General features: G+C 55.0%; 1 protein-coding gene across 1 annotated transcript in view; it reads left to right on the top strand.

Annotated features, from left to right (window-relative positions):
* Positions 1 to 13,130, top strand: part of KLF13 (KLF transcription factor 13) — a 42,616-nt gene extending 29,486 nt beyond the window's left edge. Inside the window, exon 2 of the mRNA XM_037053792.1 lies at positions 7,690 to 13,130. Within this exon, the coding sequence (XP_036909687.1) occupies positions 7,690 to 7,979 (290 nt within the window). The 3' untranslated portion in view covers positions 7,980 to 13,130. The remainder of the gene's footprint in view (positions 1 to 7,689) is intronic.
* Positions 13,131 to 18,872: the final 5,742 nt, after the last annotated feature.

The following is an 18,872-nucleotide window of genomic DNA, read 5'->3' as shown; positions in this document are numbered from 1 at the left end:
CCGCTGCGCGCCGCCCGCTTTGAAACCGGCAGCCTCTGCCGCTCCCATTTCCTGGTGTGCTGTGGGCACTTGTTTTTTCACTTTTTGGAATGGGTAAACGCGGTCGTGCGTCCTGGAGTCAGAGAGGTTCCAGTAGCTTTCCTAGGAATGTTCTCCCCGTGCCCCTTGTCCTCTACCCAGCCAGCTAGCTGTCTGATCATGGATAAATCTCCTTTGTTTTTTCAAAAAAAAATTATTGATTGACTTTAGAGAGAGAAAGGGGGAGAGAGACAGAGAGAGAGAAACATCTACTTGTGTTTCTACTTATCTATGCATTTATTGATTGATTCTTGTACGTGCCCTGACCGGGAATTGAACCTACAATGTTGGCCTATCGAGACAACGCTCTGACCAACTGAGCTGCCCAGCCAGGGCCCTGTTCCCCTTTCTCAGGGATCCTCCCAGAGGGTCTTTCTGCATGTAACGTGCATGTGTGTGCACACACGTGCACTCACCATTTATCTACTTCGGCTCAGAAAGAACTCATTCTGCCTTTTGTGCCCCTACACAGGTGTTCCGTCTCTCATTTGACAGGCCCCAGCGGGAGGGCAGGAGTTCTCTGGAGGCTGGGGCTGCATCGAATCATTGGGCACACATCCCATTTTGTTAGGTGTGCAGGTGTGTTTGTAGAATAGTTTCCCGAAGTTGAGTTGTGGCGTCAAAGGGTGCGCCCACTTGCCATTTTGGTAGAGGTCGTGGCAGTTTGTACTTCGGTCAGCCAAGTGTGGGACTGCCGGTCCCCACAGCCTCCCCACCCTGAGAGGTAACAAGTGGGATTTTGGCGAGGCTGGGGCTTCCGGACTTGACCCTCTTTGTATTACGAATGAACGTCCTCATGTTTTCTTCCAGGACATTGGCGGTTTCCTCCTCCCACTGAAATTTTTGACACGATTAGGCTTCATCCTGGGGTAGGGGGTGAAGCGCGGGCCTTCCTTGGTCCTGACACCTTTTCTGGATGTCCCTCCCTTCCCGGATGAGCTGTCACTTTGTACTAAGCCCTGTCCCCACTGCTCTGCTCCCCTGGCCAGTTAGCTATCAGACTGTGTGACCTGTTGACCATCTGATGGCCCGGTCCCAACCCCCCGCCATCACTCTTTCTCAGAGTTCCTCTGGCTCTTTCTCTTTGCTTCTTTTTCTGCATAAATTTTGGGATCGGGTGGTCCTCTTGCAAAACCAAGCAAAGCAACAACAGCAGTGTGACCTATTACACTGTGCTGTGCACCCACTGGAGACACGCATGTGGAGGGAAGGGGGGTCTTCTCCGTCAGTCCGTGCCCCGAGGCTGTGTGTAGAGTCTCCCGCCAGGCGCCCCCGCCCTTCCTGTCCCTCCAGCTGTAGCTTGTGCAACAGCCTAAAGGAACTGGTGACCAGTCACACTCCTGCTCCCACAACAGCAGATGGGTTGGCCCCAGGGCATGGGCGGTTCAGGCCGAGATGAGTGCCGCCTGACCAGGCACCAGTGGTGGTGGGGACATCAGTGGGGGCACCCAGGCACGGCCCGGGAGCCCTGCTGGTGAGAACAGGGTTTCCTGGGAGCATGTGCGTTCTTTCATTAGTTCTCATGGGGAGATGACAACCTCTGAGGCTGTCCACATGAGCGGGGCAGGGTGGGCTTCCTCACCTGCCTTGGGCCACCTTCTAGGGCCGCCTGCGTCCCGTTGGGCCATGTCAGCCCTGTCTGTGGACACCTGTGAGCCACTGGTATTTTTAGTGAGAGGTAGAGTGGCCACATGGCCCCCCAGAGAACGTAGGCAGCCCCCTCCCCCAGCACAGGCCTTCCTGTGGACCCCGCAGCTGCTGCGGGCCTGGGGTGCCCTGGAGGCTGGCGGGTGATCAGCCCCAGTGTTGGCCCTCTGCCCCCCATGCCCCAGCGGGAGGGCAGGCGGATTTGTGGCATGAAGAGCAGGGCCATCCTGACGTTGGGAGACGGAAGTGGCCCCGAGCCAGTGGCCACCGACCGGAGCCACCTATTGATGAATGGAGCCCAGTTCCTGGCAGTGAGTGGCCAGGGTATGGGCACTGGGCCTGGGAGCCTGGGAAAAGGGTTCTCTTGGGAGGCCCGGCTCGGCACCTCCTTCTGACTCTGAGCAGCCCCTCCCCCGCCCCCCATGCACCCAGATCCCCTGTGCTCCCTGGGGCCTGGTCATGTGATCCGGGGCACCCCTGTTAAGCTGGTGGGTCTATGTGCTCTTTTCGGGGGAGGGGGAAGGCCACAGGGCAGAGATCAGGCTTCTGTGTCCCCTTCCTCCACCCTCCCACCTGGGAGGCTAAGGACCCAGCAGCCACAGGCCACTGACTGCCCCCGGGCAACAGAGGTCTGCAGCGGGCTCTGGCAGGACAGGCCCTGAGACTGCCCACCCGAGGCTCCCAGGTGGGAAAGAATCGCAGGGATGGCTCCTGCTGCTGCCTCTGCAGCCAGGGGGTCCCTTCGACAGCAGGGGCTGCTGGTTTGGCCGGTGGGACAGGATGCAGCAGTTGAGATGGTAACTGGGAGCAGGCAGGCCCTCGGGATAGGAGGGGAGGGCAGAGGCGGAGGTTGGAGGGGGGTGTCCTCACGGCCAAGGCCGGGGCTGAGCCCAGGTTTGAGCTGGGAGCTGCCACTCAGGCCTGACTGCACCTGCTGGAGGCGGGGATGGGGCCACCCTGGTGGCACTCGGCAGGGGGCGGAGGAGAGGCCCTGTGCCCCCCACCCGGCCTCTGGGTTGCTCCTCGGAGGGAACACGCCGTCCAGCCCAGCCCGCAACTTGGGCAACAGAGGGCCTGGGACGCCCTGTTCCCTGATAAGATGAGGCAATCGCTCTCCGCTGCCTGGCCAGGGCACCGGGGACATTTATGTAACCCCGCCCCACACCCTGGGCCCTCTGCCACCAGGTCCCCCAGCAGCACTTTGCTGTGCACCCCGCCCTCTGCCATCCTCTCTCCCGGCAACCCACCTCCCCAACGCCCTGCCTCCACTTCACTCCCAGGGCCCTGAATGTCCCCGTCCTGCACTGACCAGTCACCACCCCTCCCCCACGGCCAGACACCCTGCTTCCAGACACTCACTAGCTCCCCCACCCCCCACCCTGGAAGACCTGGCCCCTCCCCCAGCCCCTGAGTCCCCATGGCTCCCTCCACCCTGCCTCCCCCTCCCTGTGCACCCAGCACCCCACAAGATATGAACTCGGCCCCCCTTCCTCTCACCCTGCCCTGCACAAGCCCCTCAGCATCCTGTCCCACAGCCCCTCCTGCAAACAGCCTTCCTCGTGACAGGGCGGGCAGCCGTGTGGAGTGGGGTGCTCACATTTAGGTTTCTGGGTGCCATCAACGGCAGGGGGTGCTCCCTTCGGGGTCCTGGAGTAATCGGGGAGGGCCAGGGTCACTCCCAGGGGACTGCGCTGTCCCTGTGGCAGTCCCCTAGCACTCAGCTCAGCCCAGCACCCTGGGTGGGTCTCCAGAGGCAGGGTATTCCGAGTGAGGTCCAGGAACACCCGTCTGTCACCGAAAACGTCCCCAGGGCCAAGAGATGAAAACTGTTTTCACAATAGTAGTATTATTGGTCCTCCTTTCTCTCCAAACAATACAATGGAATATTCCAGAGGCTCCATGCTGCACGGTGACATCACTGGAATGAGGGCTGAAGTTTAAATGTGTTTCCGTTTGAATCGATGGGCATGGGCCCCGCACACCAATGCTGGAGCCCCTCACTGCTGGGGGTGTGAGAAGTGCCGTTCCCTCCCCAGGCTGCTGTTCCCTTCCCGGCTGCTGCACCTCATCAGCCTCCTGGGCGCCACGTGAGTGTCCCCGCCCAGGGGGCAGCCCAGCCAGGCCCTGGTGCAGCTCCATGGCTGTGGGAATCACAACTTCTAAATGTTTCACCCAGCGGCCTGTGGGCCAGTCTCCGGGCCATCTCCCCGTGGGGACCGGGCAGACCGAGTATAGCGACTGGAGCCGGGAGGACCCTGTCTGTTTGCGTCACAACCACAGCCCCGGGGCCGGGCTTCGGGTTTGTGCTCCAAGTGCTGAGCTGCTGAGGCCGGGGCAGGGCAGCTGTGTGCCGGCGGGTGGGGCCTCAGGCTTTCCCCACCTCCCACGCCAGGCCAGCAGCGCTGAGCCTGTCTGTGATTAACACCCCCCCACTCTGATTGCCCCCCTGGGGGTATAAGCAGAAAGATTCCCAAGGAAAGGAGAAGCCCCCCAGCGAGGGCCTGGGGCTTATTAGTAAGCGAGGGTGAGTCCAGGTTTGGTGGTTCCTCTTTCCTCCAAGCTGAGAAGACCTAGTTGGTGGGAGTGACGGACAAGAGAAACAGTAATAAGCAACATTCTCTGAAGTCAGCACTGGGTGTTTTTCGGGCGCAGGACTGGAGGCTGGTGATGGACCTCAGAGGAAGGGTGGGCGCGGCGTCCGTTCCCTGTGGCTGCCGGGAGTGACCACAGGCTTGCGACAGAAATGGGCCCTTTCACCCTGGGGGTGGGGGGGTGGGGCAGAAGGCTGCGATCGAGGCATTGGCGGTGTTAGGCCCTTCCGCAGGCTCTGGGCGGGAAGGCGTCGCCAGCGTGGCTCCCTCTGCTAGGGTCACCGGTGACCCGGACCTTAGTTATATCCGAGAAGGTTTTTTTGCATATATATATTTAATCCTCACCCAAGGATATGTTTATTGATTTGAGACAGAGGAAAGAAGGGAGGCAGAAAAGAAAAGATCGGTATGAGAGAGAAACATGAATTGGTTGCCTCTCATACATGCCCCAACAGGGGATCGAACCCATAGCCTAGGTATGTGCCCTGAGCGGGAATTGAACCCGCAGCATTTTGGTGTACGGGAGAATGCTCCAACCAACTGAGCCCCCTGGCCAGGGCTGCCAAGACCCTTTTGCCACAGGAGGACACATTCAGAAGTTTCAAGCATCAAGACTTGGACATACCTCTTGGGGGTGCTATCAAGCCACCACCAACAATGAGGTGCTTGTCTGAGGCCACACCCATCAATGTACCAGCAAGGGCTGACACACTTGGTGCGCCCGACTCTCGAACTCAGCACCCGGTCCCAGGAAATGAAACCGTGCTTTTGAATGTGGACCTTTCCAAGCACAATAACAAATGTACATTGTGATTTTCCGACAGTGGAATCAGCCTGCCGCTGATTTCGCAAACATTTTCTTTGACAAAATCCCGCCACCCCTTCCTGGGGTCCATTAGCAATTTATTCAATTCTGATGTTTCTTTGAACACGGTTTGGGTAACTCTGCCCAGATATTTAAAGAATTCTATTTAAACATCCTTATTTTCACTGTCATCAAGGCAGTACATGCCTACGAGTTCTTTTTTAAAAAGACACATAACACAGAAGAGCTTATAACAACAACAAAAAAATCCTGTCCTCAATCCAGCCTTGTTCTCAAGAGACCAACACTGCTCTGATTTTCATGATCTCTTTCAATTTTTGTTACTTCCATAAATAAGCTAAAGGTTCCTACCTCTTCCCTCAATTCCGCCTGTGAATGGATGGATGTAGTCTGAATTATCTGGTTGATTATTCCTGTAACCAGAACCTCATTTAGGGATTTCCTTCGGGCACACACGTGTGAGCCTCTGCATTTCCCCGAAATCCACATTCCCTGCTGGGGCCATGAGTCAGCTGCGTGGGCTTCCTCCCGAAGACCCAGCGATTCCAAACACCGAGAACTAGGTTACAGCACATGTGACCAAGACCGTGTGAAGTAAGATCCCTTCCCCAGGCCAGGGCCTGCCCCTTCTGCCTCCTCGTGGGGCTGTTGTGAGGAATTAAAAAAAAAAAAAAAAAATAGAAAAAGCCCCTAGAACAGAGCGTGGCTCAGAGTGCTTGCTGATTGCTCATAAGCATGTGGCCCTTTAGTTTGCTTCATACACTGCAGTTGTCTCACAAGGCTTCTGTTTTTCCTGGAGTTTCTAATTGCCCTTTTTCCTCCTCTTTTTCACCAGAGGTGACCTGAAATGTATTTGGCCTCACGGTCATACTCACTGGGGCATGGGGCTCTCACCGTGTGTGTCCCGGCCCTCTGGTCCAGTGTCCCCCCACCCCAGGCTCTGTTTCACTCTTGTCCTGAGACATTCATTCCCCACCCCCACTATTCACCCCCTCCTCTGGCTTCTTGGGGGTTTTCCCCCCTCGTTTTTACTATAGTGTGAGAGGTTGGCTTGAAAGGGCCTGCTCGTCTTTCATCCAGTGTGACTTAGGAAGAGCCCGTATCTGCTGTCCCAGGCCTGTCCCCTCATATGTCCTATTGTGCCTTTAGTCATTTCCTCTCCCCCTTTTTTCTTTTATTTATTCACTGTTATCTGCGACACCCCCAGGATTGACTCCCCGTGACTCTGGACTTTTAGCTTCCACTGTCTGTAACAATCACAAATCTTTGGGAAATGCTTTCCTATTTATTTCCACCCCCTCCCCCCACACATACCCGTCCCCCTAAAACATAAAATCAACGAGGACAGCAAATACAGCCACACACAGCCCTCGACTGCAGCGTGACTAGGCGGACCGTGCGGGCGACAAATTTTTTTAGAGCTCCTTTTCTGTTCTTTCTTTCCTGGGATATTTTCTTGAGTACATTTCCAGCTTTTCCATGGAATTCGTGTTTGGGTAAAGACACTCTGCATTTCTAAACACTTTTTTTTGTTCTCTGGACTTCCTTTTTATGGTCTCCTGTTTGCTTCAGGCATCGAGTTTTGTCTGTAATTGTTCCGGGAATGCTTGTCAGGATTTTCAGGTTAACGTTCTCTTCTGTTCGCTGGCTTCATTCTTCTTCCGCTGGGGGCAGTGGTTTTGTGGCTCTTGGCCTTTTCCTTGCAGGCCGCTGGTTTTCCTCGCCGTCTAGCCGTCCTTGGGTGTCTGTTTATATTTAAGTTTGATGGGCAACTTTGGGGCGGGTGGCATGGATTGGCTCAGCCCACACAGGCAGTCTGGCTTCAAGGACCTGTGGTGGTGGGGGTGGGGGGGTGGCAGCGTGGCCACCTCAGTGCCAGGAGGGCTGCACTCTGGGGCGCCAGGCCCCCCTGCTGGCTCTTCCTGAGCAGTTGGTATCATCTGGGGTTCAGCGTGTGCCTGGGTAAGTGCAGACCTGGCTCTCGACACAAGCAGGGGGTGGGGGTGCGGGGTGTTGGCCGCAGCTGGCCTTCGCTCTTTCTCTGCCTGGGTGTTCCTGGGCAGCCACCCTTGTCCTGGTCCCCTCTTGACTATGCAGGAGCCTGTTAGTTTCCTGTCCTGTTGGCCACATTGGGGCCTCTGTGAACAGGAGCAGCAGGCTCAGGTCCCAGAAATCACCTGGACAGACGCCCCCATGCCACACCTGAGTGGCAGGGCTGGGGCTGAGCAGGGTGCCCGAGTCTGTCCCGCAGGCCCTGCAGGGGTTGAAGGCCAGCAGAGGGCAACGGTATCCCAGGGGTCCCAGCCCTCATGGGCCCTCCACCCTTCCCAGCCTGTGCTCCCTACAGATCCCTGGGAGAGCTCCGCTGCCCTCCCCAGGTGTGCGCAGGAGGGCACACACGTGCGCACCCCTGGCTTGATGGATTTGTCACACCCTGGTGGGGATCGGGCACAAAGAGAAGGGGGCGGGCGGCCAGGCTGCAGAGGGGAGTGCCCTGAGATCGCGTGGGCTGCGCCCCTCCTGACGCTGTGCTCTTGTCGCCCACAGGTGAGAGGCCCTTCGCCTGCAGCTGGCCGGACTGCAGCAAGAAGTTCGCGCGCTCGGACGAGCTGGCGCGGCACTACCGCACGCACACGGGCGAGAAGAAGTTCAGCTGCCCCATCTGTGACAAGCGCTTCATGCGCAGCGACCACCTGACCAAGCACGCGCGCCGCCACGCCAACTTCCACCCCGGCATGCTGCAGCGGCGCGGCGGGGGCTCGCGCACCGGCTCGCTCAGCGACTACAGCCGCTCCGACGCCAGCAGCCCCACCATCAGCCCGGCCAGCTCTCCCTGAGCGCCCCCTCAGCGGCGTCCTGCATCCCCGCAGCAGCAGCAGCAGCACATCCCCCACCCCTGCGCCCCACCGGCGCTCACGGCCCCTCCCCCACTACAGCCATGAACCGATGCTCTAGTTTCCCCTGTGACCCCCGTGCTGTCCTTTTGTAATCAGAATGCGATGAAGTCAACCACAGCCCCCCTCCCCGATTTTCTTCACCTCAGGTGTCAAACTCAATTTGTAAAAAAACCATTTAAAAAAAAAAACACCGTCCACAAATTGCACAACGGATGTACCACGGAGGTGAGAGTCATCGGTCTGAAAGCCATTCTCAGGGATGGACACGGTCCCGGGGCCCGGTGGGGACACCCCTCTCTGCCGCCTTACTCTGTACATAGATTTGCACTCTGGAGCTCTCCAGGGCCTGCTCGGGGACACTCTGGGGACACTGCGGTGGGAGCTGGACCTATGGAGCTCTGTGTCCGGCCTGCGGGTCCATCCACCGGACACTTGGGAGCAGATGTGGTCATCGACACTTGTACTTCCAGGCCAGGTGTCCAAGCAGGGACCCAAATGCCCCTCTGGCTGCCACCGCCCAGCCTCCAGCCACTGCCCCAGCGGCCAGCCAGGCTCAGGACTTACACGGGTCAGAAGGATGCCTTAAGCTGAGCCGGGCGAAGGAGCACACCCCCCGGGGAGACCATCTTCCTGTCCCTGGCCTCTCTCTGGGGCGCTGGGAGCAGAGGTTAGGAGACCACTGCACCACCCACGTCCAATGCGCCAGCAGCGAGGCCACTCCCCGGCCCTCAGCCTGCCCCAGGGACGTGCCCCGAACATGGATGCCTGCTCCTCGATGCCCCTGCAGAAGGCATTGGGGACCCAGAAGTCCCCATGTTCTGCAGGGACATCCCAAACTGTCGTTGGTGCATCCAGACCCCGATCTGCCCACCGGCCCAGCCCCTGCTGCCCAGACACCTTCGTTTGGACCAGTGGCTGAAGTTGCCCGGCCGCCTTGCTGGAGGCTCTATGTGTGGGGCTGGGTGTGTGGCCGCGGCACTCCGTGCCTCAAGAGGACCGATCCATAGCAGGACGCCGGGGCACTCTGACCCCGGGGCACTCTGACCCCGGGCTTTTGGGGAGTGGTGAAGCTGGTATCCGGGACCTCGCAGTGCTTCCTCTCCTGGGCACAGCAGCCAGGAAGTTGCAGGACCATTGTCGCTGCTGTGTCTCCAGCTCAGAGGGAAAGCAAGCCTCCACCTTGTCCTGGAGCTCTGTGTCCCCTGGACTCCTCCCGTCCCCTCCTGCTTCTCCTGCCTTGCCTGGGAGCCTCCAGCCCACAGCTACGAGCCTGCCAGCCTGCTCCTGCTGGAGAGGACGGCAGAGACCCCCTGGGCTGTGTGGCTCAGACCCTGGCCCTGCGCTGGCTCGGGTTGCGAGCCTGGGTCAGAGAGGCCAGGCTCTGCACCGGTCTCCTCTGCAGACAGCTGTTCTGCAGTGCCACCAGGCAGACTCGGGGCGTGTAAATAGAAGCCCCCAGGACAGTGTGTGTGAGTGTGTGTGTACGTGTGTGTTGGGCCGGGGGTGTGGGTTTGGTGTGGACGTGAGGTAGCTTACAGAGACCTCTGCCCTTTTTGATGAGGAGAATGACCCTTGGGATCTCTGAGGGCCATAGATGGGCTTCCTGGACCCAGAGTGCCTTGGTTGTGGCCACCCCAGCCTCCACCCTACTCTCTGGGTGTGGGGTGCAGCACAGAGAACCCCAGCGACCCAGGCCTGGCTGGCATGCACAGTCCCTGGCCGCTGCTTCTGGCCGGCACCGGAGGGGACGGCCACCCTCTGCCCAGCACCGGAGGGGACGGCCACCCTCTGCCCACAGGGACGATGAGGGTGGCAGCCTGCCATCTGCAGCAACCTGTATACTTGCATCAGCTCCCATGTGTCAGCTGGGGTTGGCTGGCGGCATGGTGGCAGCCTCTAGGTACCAAGTTGGGCCACGGCATTCTTGCTGGGGGCAGAGCAGCGGGGGAGGCCCCTTGCCAGCTACTGCTGGGCTTTGTTTGGTCCCCGTGGCAGCCCCGCTGGCGTGGATCTGGGAGAGTGGACTCCAATGGGGGGGGGGCCTGGACAGAAGAGCGCCCCAGTGCCTGGGGCGTAAGATCTCCATTGTCAGTTCCAAAGCAAGGCCCCACAGGGCCCTGGAAGTCCCTCCCAAAGTTGTTTCTGTGTGAGGCCGAGAAAGCCACACTCTGAATGCATTTCATGTCTCAGGAACTCACATTCCAGGTTCAGGAATTTTATTCCAAAGTCCTTTGGTGTGCTTACCGTCCCCAGGTCCCCGAAGGCGGGGGCGGTCCCCGCACTTCCCTGGAAGACCCAGGCGTCCCCTGATGTTCCGCCCTGGCGTCCGGTGGCTGGGTTTCCAGCCCGTCCATCTGCGCACAGGGAGCGGGGAGAGGACTCCAGACCCAGTCATCTTGGAATAAAAGAAGAGCTGGTTTGTTTTAGAGGTGGGGCGGGGGGTGGGGGAGGGAAAGCGGGCATTTGCTGTTTCCAAAGAGAGCACTTAATTTAATTTTTCCTCCAAATGACCCAGGGCTGTTCCGTCTGATGGATGGAAGGGTAACATTGCCTTAAAACAGAAATATGCAGGCGTTGACTATTTTTGGCAAATGAGAGTGTTTTCATTCCCAAAGTGGCTCTGGCCTAATGGCAGGGTGTGGCCCTGGCCTGGGAGCTGGGGCATCAGGAGGGAATCCTGGCCAGGCACCCAGGCCGGGGCTCCCTTGAAGGGTGGGGAGGGAGGGGGGAAGCCAGGAATCTCAGGCCAGGTTCAAGGATGCTCCCAGGCATTGCCGCTTCAGGAAATAGGGAGAACCAGTGGAGAAGGGGGCCCTGGCTCTGGCCCACAGAGGGACCCTCTGGGAACAGGCTGCATTTTCACGTAAGATGCAGAATGTTTTCCCCAGCCTGGGTCTCTTTTAGGACTTTGCATCTTAATAGTTGAGGGCCATGCTTGCCGGCTTCAGTGTGAAGGCGGAACCTGTGAGACTCCTAGAAATAACAGTGCAAACCTTTATTTTCGTGTCTGGGTCCAGGTCACGGGGGCAGAGAGCTCCAAAGGAAGTTTGTCTGGGGGAAGCTCCCCTCCAGAAGGGCCGCGAAGTGACCCTGGACCCAGCCATCGGGGGCCCGTGCCCTGAACGAAATTGTCCCTTTTTGTCTCAGCCATATTAGGGGGACTGTTGGCTGGGCTGTCCACCTGTGCCCACAGAACCCTACAGCCATCCGGAAAGACGGCACACCCAGCCGTCACCACAGAGGGCCCCAGCACACTCTGCCATTGGCCGCTGCGCAGGTGTCCCGCCTGCATCCTGCCACACCCCACCCATGTCACTTGAGGGGCAGGACCCCCACCCTTTATTCTGAGGCCACACACTGGGCAGGGGCTGGGATCACCATGGTGCTGCCTCCAGGTGCAAACATCAGCATCCCTGGGACCCCACCCCCCCGGGTTGCAGCGCAAACCAGCGATGGGTGATTGGCAGGGGGTGGGAAGGCAGACAGCCAGGCGACCGCAGAGCTCAGCCCACTTGCTGGGACCTGCAGAATGGTCTGTGGTCTCCAGGGCAGCGGGGCGGCCAGTCTTCGGTTCCCCCTGCCCGAGTGTGCAGGAGGCCCCGCCTCTTTTCTCGCCAGAGCAGGTGCTAAGCAGACTGCACAGGGTCACAGCCCTCACAGGGACTTCGGTCCCCGCATGGGCGAGCAGGGGAACCGCCCACCAGGAAACTGTGACCAAAGCAATGGCCGACTTGGAGTTTTGGCTGTGCGTTTCGAAGGCTACCCGACTTCGGACAGGCAGCACTAATTTTGTTTAAACGCAGTTTTAGAAAGTCATCCAGTCAAAGACCCAAGTGTGGGAAGATCCAAAGGGTCACCCGTTTGGGTCCCATCCCACAGCCAGTTAGAAGCGCTTTGCCGGTTACCCAGGTCTTTTGCCACTGGAAGGTTCCACGTGTGATCGCAGTGACCACGTTTTCCAAAGCCGACAATGGGATGTGGGCTGAGGACTTGGTGAATCCGGCGTGGCCCTGGGCAGAGCCAGGTCCTTTGGCAACGTCCTAATGCAGAGGCTAGCTTTCCAAGATTCGTCCCAGACACCTTCCAGAGAATTTTGTATCAGAACTTGGGTGCGCAGTCTAGCTTACTACTGATGAATGCGTGGGCGTTCTTAGGGAGAGCCCCTCCCCCGCCCCTCCCTGCTGCTCAGTCCCGGACCGGCTAGAAGACTTGGGTTTGGTGGAAGGTGTGAGCCCAGGGACCACGAGGGATGGAAGGCCACACGTAGTTTCTAGTGACCCCCTGTTGTGATGTGGGACTCGCATGGTGGCCCCCTGGCCCCGCCCAGCCTCTCCTCACTTCATGAAGCTTTAAAACCTTACTGTTTTTATTTAAGGATAAACGGGGGAGGGTGGGCACAGAAATCATAAGGGGCAGGGCGTCTTCCTAGGGACACATGGGCAGCACACGCTCATTCGCAGACCAAGTGTGGGAGACGAACCCCTGCAGGGCCCCCGCCTGCGGGCTGTGTATCCCACTCAGCGGGGCTGAGTGTGGCTCAGACCCCTGGGGAGGGTGGCGTCCATTCCTGGGTCAGGGAACCTGCCTCGGCGTGGGAGTGGGAGCGTTGGCTCCCTAGCCTCCCCCCCCACCCAGAGTCTCCCCGGTGCCGAGGACCACAAGGCTCAACGGCGTGGGGGGGGGGGCCTTGCTGGGGCTCCCGCGTGGCCAGGAGTTGCTGGTGTGGGTGTGTTGGGCGCATGCGCGGGGGTCTCAGCTGCCCGCCCCGACCCACCGCACGAACGACCCCTTCCCTGTCCGAAGCCTTTGGTGGAGTGTCGGGAATCGTTCGCCAAACTCCCAAGGCCGAATCCGAGGGTCCAAGACCATTTCCATAGAGCACACGTTTTCCTTGTTCCTTCAGCACCTTCTTTTCTGTTGCTAACCCACCCCTCACCACGCTTCCCAAGGGCCCCCCCTCATCTTCCCGGATCACTACAGCGAAGTATTGCCCTTGTACAGTCCCCACTCTGGCCTCGGCTTGCTCGGATACAACTTTGTATGTATTTTGTATGCCATAGATTCTATATTGTAATGATGTCCTATGCAAAAGGAAAAAAAATTAACTGAATTGTACATTTGATTGTTTTAACGTGTATGCATGTTTAGTGACGTTTACATTTTGAAATAAAATTTATGATTCATTATTATACTTGGCCAGAGCTGATCGCTTTCCAGGGGAGGCCTTGCGCTGGCTCTTGGGGGGATGGGGGGGACGGGACGGGGTGGGGGAGGGTGCCAAAAATGGACCCAATTGTAAGTAATAGGCCAGGAGGCCAGAACCATCCTGCAACATTTGTGGAGGGAAGACCTGGCTGGCTGGCTGCCTCCCAGACCTGTGGGCGTATTCCTGCCCCTGCTCACGTCCCTCCACCCAGATGAAAGCTGAGCCTCACAAACCCATCTCCAAGGGCACTGAGAAAAAGCGTGGGTGTTTGAGGAGGCTGTGGTGGCAGGTTTGCACACAGGGGTGGCACTTGTCCCTAGCACTCCCCATAAGCACTGAACTTTCCCTCCCCAGGGGGCCCAAGGCGTTTTCAAAGTCAATGGGCCACTCTGTCACTCACCCAGATGCCTGCTCCCCTCACCCCACCATCCAGAGTCCAGAAAATGCCCCGTTGCAGCCACTGAAGTCCCCAAGGGAGTTGATCCCAAAGCACACTGCTGCAGGGGCCCGCCCAGGGGACAGGTCCGAGGGTCCTGGGCAGCAACCAAGGTTGTGTTGACACCGGAGCCCAGGTAAGTCTCCTGCGATCATGAACTGGCTCCCTGGCTGCTCCCCAGAGCAGGGCGTGTCCAGCAGGGCCAGTGGGGAGAAGAGGAAGTGGGTGATGGGGTCTGGCCTGAGGCCCGTGCCCACCACAGCTCAGACGAAAGGGGCAGTTGGCAGCCCCCAGCCGGCCTCGGCCCGGGGCTGCATCCAGGACTGGACGTGCTGCTCACACGATTGCTGGTGCTTAGAGGGAATGTAGGGAGAGAAGCTGAGAGAAGGCACCCCCTGAGGCTTACGGTGCAGAAGCTGCCTTTGTCTGTCCCTGCACTGCCTGTCGTGAGAGGCTTTGTCTCCAGCTGCTCACCCACCTTGAACCTGGGTCTTGGTTACTTGCAGCCAAAAGCACTTGGAACCTAGCCATGTTCCCTGCGGTCTCCCCACTGTCAGGACCCACCCTCCCGATCTTGCCCTCCTCAGCCCCTTACAATATGTCCCTGCAGGGTGGAGGCCACCTCTTACCATCCCTGCACCCCGCCCTCCTCACCCCTGCCCTTACCCCGGGCACTGGCTGCAGGCCAGCCACATCCATTGGTATTGGACAGAATTTGCTGAAACAAAGCATTTCTTGTGAGACATCCAGGGGTGAACCTGCCTGCTTTGTTGGGAAGTGCCCTTAAGCTCCATGTGGTATTAGATTTCTGAACAAGGAAAACATTTTTCCCCCTAGAGATTAATTAACAGCTTCTATCCCAGGCCCATAATGCCAAGATCTAACTATTTACAAAAACCAACTATTTCATAAGTTACTGACAAACTCATTTGGTGGCAAAGCTGAACTGGACTGGTGTCAGGACAGCCGAAGTCTCGGAGTGAATATTTCCACACGTCCCCAGGGAACCGTGAATGCTCCCAGTCATGGGCTACTTCTGTTAAGGTGGGACTTAAAACCCACTATGTGTACATTACTGGTGGTCTGACATCCAGTGTTCTGAATTCTAAAAAGCATCGTCCCAGGGGCTTCCGGTAAGGTGTCTCAGGACTGTGTTAGGGAAAAAGAGCTTTCTAGCTCACTTTATTTCCGCCTCCCCCCTTTAGTTTTGGCTGACAAGAAGGTCAAATTTAAATAATTCAACCTATTCACAGTAGCTAGCCTTCGTCTAAAATGTCTTAGTACAATTACCCTGACTTTTTTATAACTTCCCCGTAACTTACAACTGATTGGTGAGGTATAACTTTCAGGAACTTCTGTCTTTTATTTTACCTAATCTGCTTCACGTTATGACTACTTTTTACTGTTATTGGTTGATTAGTTTTAGTGAGAGAGAGAGAGAGAGTGGCCTGTGAAATCTTGGGTCCCGCTCTGAGCTGCACGGGCAGGGTTCTAACCTTCGACAACACACTGCGGGCTTGGAGAATGGAGTTCAGAGGTCGACGGGGCCACCCAGATAGCAGACGGGCTTGGGAGGCTGCAAGGCCGAGGCAGAGCGGAGTCAAACAGCATTGCAAAGCCTTTGAGCACCGAGCTGACTTTGGAACCACAGCCCACAGAAGGGAGGTAGTTCCTGAATGAACCTAACTGGGTCCGTGGTTTGCTAAAATGAAAACATCAGCATTCTCTTCAGGATTTCAACAACACAGAAGCTCATGACAGAGTATTCAAACTGTTCGGGCCCTTGTGCAAAATGCCTTGGATTTGAAAAGCCAGAAAAGTCTCAACCTGTGAGAAAAAGACAATCAAAAGATACCAACTCTGAGCCCTAGCCGCTGAGGCTCAGTGGGTTGGGCCTCATCCTACAAAGCAAAGAGTTGCTGGTTTGATTCTCGGTCAGGTACCTAGGTTTTGGGTTTGGTCCCTGATCAGGGCACATATGAGAGGCAAATTGATCGATGTTTCTCTCCCTCTCTTTCTCCCTCCTCTTCTCTCTAAAAATAAATAAACTCTCTTTAAAAAAATACCTATGTTAGAATTATCAAAGACTCAAAGCAGCTACTATAACCAGGCTTCGCTAAGTAAGGGCAAACACCACAGAAATGAAAAGGAAGATGGAAAATTCTAGCAAATAAATAAACAAATAGAAACTGTAAATAAGCTACAAATGGACATTTTAGAATTCAAAGCTACAATAAACAAAATTAAAGGTTCACTGGGTGGACTCCGTATTGCACAGTAGAGCCGAGGAAGAAGTCAGGGAACGTGACGGTCGAGCGGCCGGAACAATCTTGAGCGAAGTTCTCCTTCTGTGTTGTGACATGTGGTGGGTCAGTATTTTATTCACAACTTTTCGCATGTGTCGTTAAGGGGTGTTTGTCTCTAGTTTTCCTTTTCCTGTGATGTCTTTGGTCTTGGAATGAGAGTAACACCAGCTGAGTAATCACAGAATAAGCGGGGAAATGCATTCACTTCTGCGTTTTGAACAAGTTTGCGAAGGATCGCTTATTACTGTTCTTTAAACATTGGTATAATTTGTCAGCAAAGCCATCTGGTCCTGGGATTGTCTTCGTGGACTGTTTTTTTTTTTTTTTTTTGTAAATGGAGAATTCAGTCTCTTCACTTGTTATAGGTAACTTTATACAGTTTCTCTATCCCTTCTTGCATTTCTCCTTGTATTAGTTTCAGCACTCTGTGGCTTTCTAGAAATCTGCGTATTTCATCTAGAATGTTTAATTCGTTGGTGTGCACAGGTTTATAATCCTTCCTGTTTCCATAAGGTTGGTAGTAATGTCTCCTTTTTAGCTCCTGATTTACTCATTTGAGTCTGCTTTCTCTCTTTTTCTTCTTTCTTTTTCTTTTCTTTTTCTTCTCTTATATTCTTTTGGTCAGCCTATCTGAAAGTGTGTTGCTTTTTTTGATCTTATCAAGAACCAACTTGCACTTTTCTATATTGTTTTCATATTCTCTATTTTATTTATTTCAACTTGCATCTTTATTATTTCTTCCCCTGATTTGTGTTTGGTTTTCTCTACTTTTCTCATTTTTTTAGGTAAAAGTTTCAGGTTTTTGAGATCTTTCTTTGAATTTTTGAAAAATTTTCATTTATTCATTTTAGAGAGAGAGGGAGAGAGGAGAAAAAGAGAAACATCAATTTGTTATAAGCCAACAGAGGAACTATAAATGGAATATTCAAAAATATGCAATTTTGACTTCCGCCAAGATGGAGGCATAGGTGGAAACATTGTGCCTTCTCCCACAACCAAGTTTGAATACGACAAAGGTTTGGAGAACAAAGACGCAGTCAAAGAACAGAAAATTGAACTATACGGAAGTCCAACAACAACGAACCATTCAACCGGACTGGTAAGAGGGGCGGAGCCAGCAGCGGAACAGGGTCGCGCAGGAAAGATCCCCCGACCCAGGTGGGCAGGCATCCAGGGTAGCATCGGGTGGACTCAGCGAGGGCTCGAGGCGGCTCCAGACGGCGGGAGTGAGAAGTGAGATGGACCAAGTAGCCCCCAGCAACGAACCCAGCAGCGGCTGACCTCGGTCGCACGTTTGCCAGCAGTGGGACAAATCACGAGGCCCATTCGAGCACAGAGGGACGAATCGCACGGCCCGCGGTGGCGACGGGAGGAAGCAAAGGGTGCCCGCCATTGCTTTCCTTTGGCCCCGCCCCCACATACACCGTCACAACCCAGAGACTGGGTCCCCCGGCCCTGGTGAACACCTAGGGCTCTGCACCTCATACGTAACAGGCACGAACAGTCCAAAACATGGCTCAAGAAGAACTCAAAGCCCCAGAGCTGATAACTCTAAGTGACCAGGAAATAGCGAACCTCTCAGATGCACAATTCAAGACACTGGTAATCAGGATGCTCACAGAACTGGTTGATTTTAGCCACAAATTAGAGGAACATATGAAGGATAAACTAATTGAAATGAAGGGAAATGCACAGGAAACCAATAGTGATGGAAAGGAAACAGGGACTCAAATCAAGGGGGTGGACCAGAAGGAAGAAAGAAATGCCTAAACAGGAAAAAGTGAAGTTACAAGAATTCAAAAAAATGAGGAGAGGATTAGGAACCTCCAGGACATCTTTAAACATTCCAACATCCTAATTATAGGGGTACCAGAAGGGGAAAAGAAACAGCCACGAGTGGAAAACTTATTTGAACAAATAATAAAGGAGAACTTCCCCAGTCTGGCAAAGGAAATAGACTTCCAGGAAATCCAGGAAGCTCAGAGAGTCCCAAAGAAGTTGGACCCAAGAAGGAACACACCAAGGCACATCATAATTACATTAGCCAAGATTAAAATGAAGGAGAGAATCCTAGAAGCAGCAAGAGATAAGGGGACAGTTACCTACAGAGGAGTGCCCATCAGACTGTCAGCTGATTTCTCAAAGGAGACCTTACAGGCAAGAAGGAGCTGGAAGGAAGTATTCCAAGTCATGAAATCCAAAGACCTACATCCAAGACAGCTCTGTCCAGCAAAGCTTTCATTTAGAATGGAAGGACAGATAAAGTGCTTCTCAGATAAGGTCAAGTTCAAGGAGTTCATCATCACCAAGCCCTTATTATATGAAATGTTAAAGGGACTTATCTAAGAAAAAGAAGATAAAAAATATGAACAGTGAAAGGACAGCAAACTCACAGTTACTAACAACCACAGCTAAAACAAAAGCAAACCAAGAGGATACCTAGATCAGGAGTGGAACCATAGAAATGAAGAACACATGGAGGGTTAGCAACAGGGGAGTGGGAGGAGGAGAAGGGGGGAGAAGATACAGAAAATAAGTAGCATAGACGGTAGGTAAAAAATAGATAGGGGGGAGGGCAAGAATAGTAGGGGAAATATAGAATCTAAAGAACTTGAGACATGTGGACATAAACTAAAGGGGGCGAAGGGTGGGGGGGTGTGCAGGGTGGAGGGGAATGAAGGGGGAAATAGAACAACTGTAATGGCATAATCAATAAAATATATTAAAAAATACGCAATTTTAAAAAGGCATAAAAAAGTAAAAAGGAACAAATGGACAAAAAAGGTAAATAGCAAGGTGATATATTTTAAGCCAACTACATCAATAATTTTTTTAAAAATCAACTAAATTAGCCCTGGCTGGTGTAGCTCAGTGGATTGAGCGCG

This window comes from Sturnira hondurensis, unplaced genomic scaffold, assembly GCF_014824575.4.
Source record: "Sturnira hondurensis isolate 20B ecotype Veracruz unplaced genomic scaffold, ASM1482457v3 Scaffold0007865, whole genome shotgun sequence".
NCBI lineage: Eukaryota > Metazoa > Chordata > Mammalia > Chiroptera > Phyllostomidae > Sturnira > Sturnira hondurensis.
This window is presented reverse-complemented; position numbering and strand designations above follow the sequence as displayed.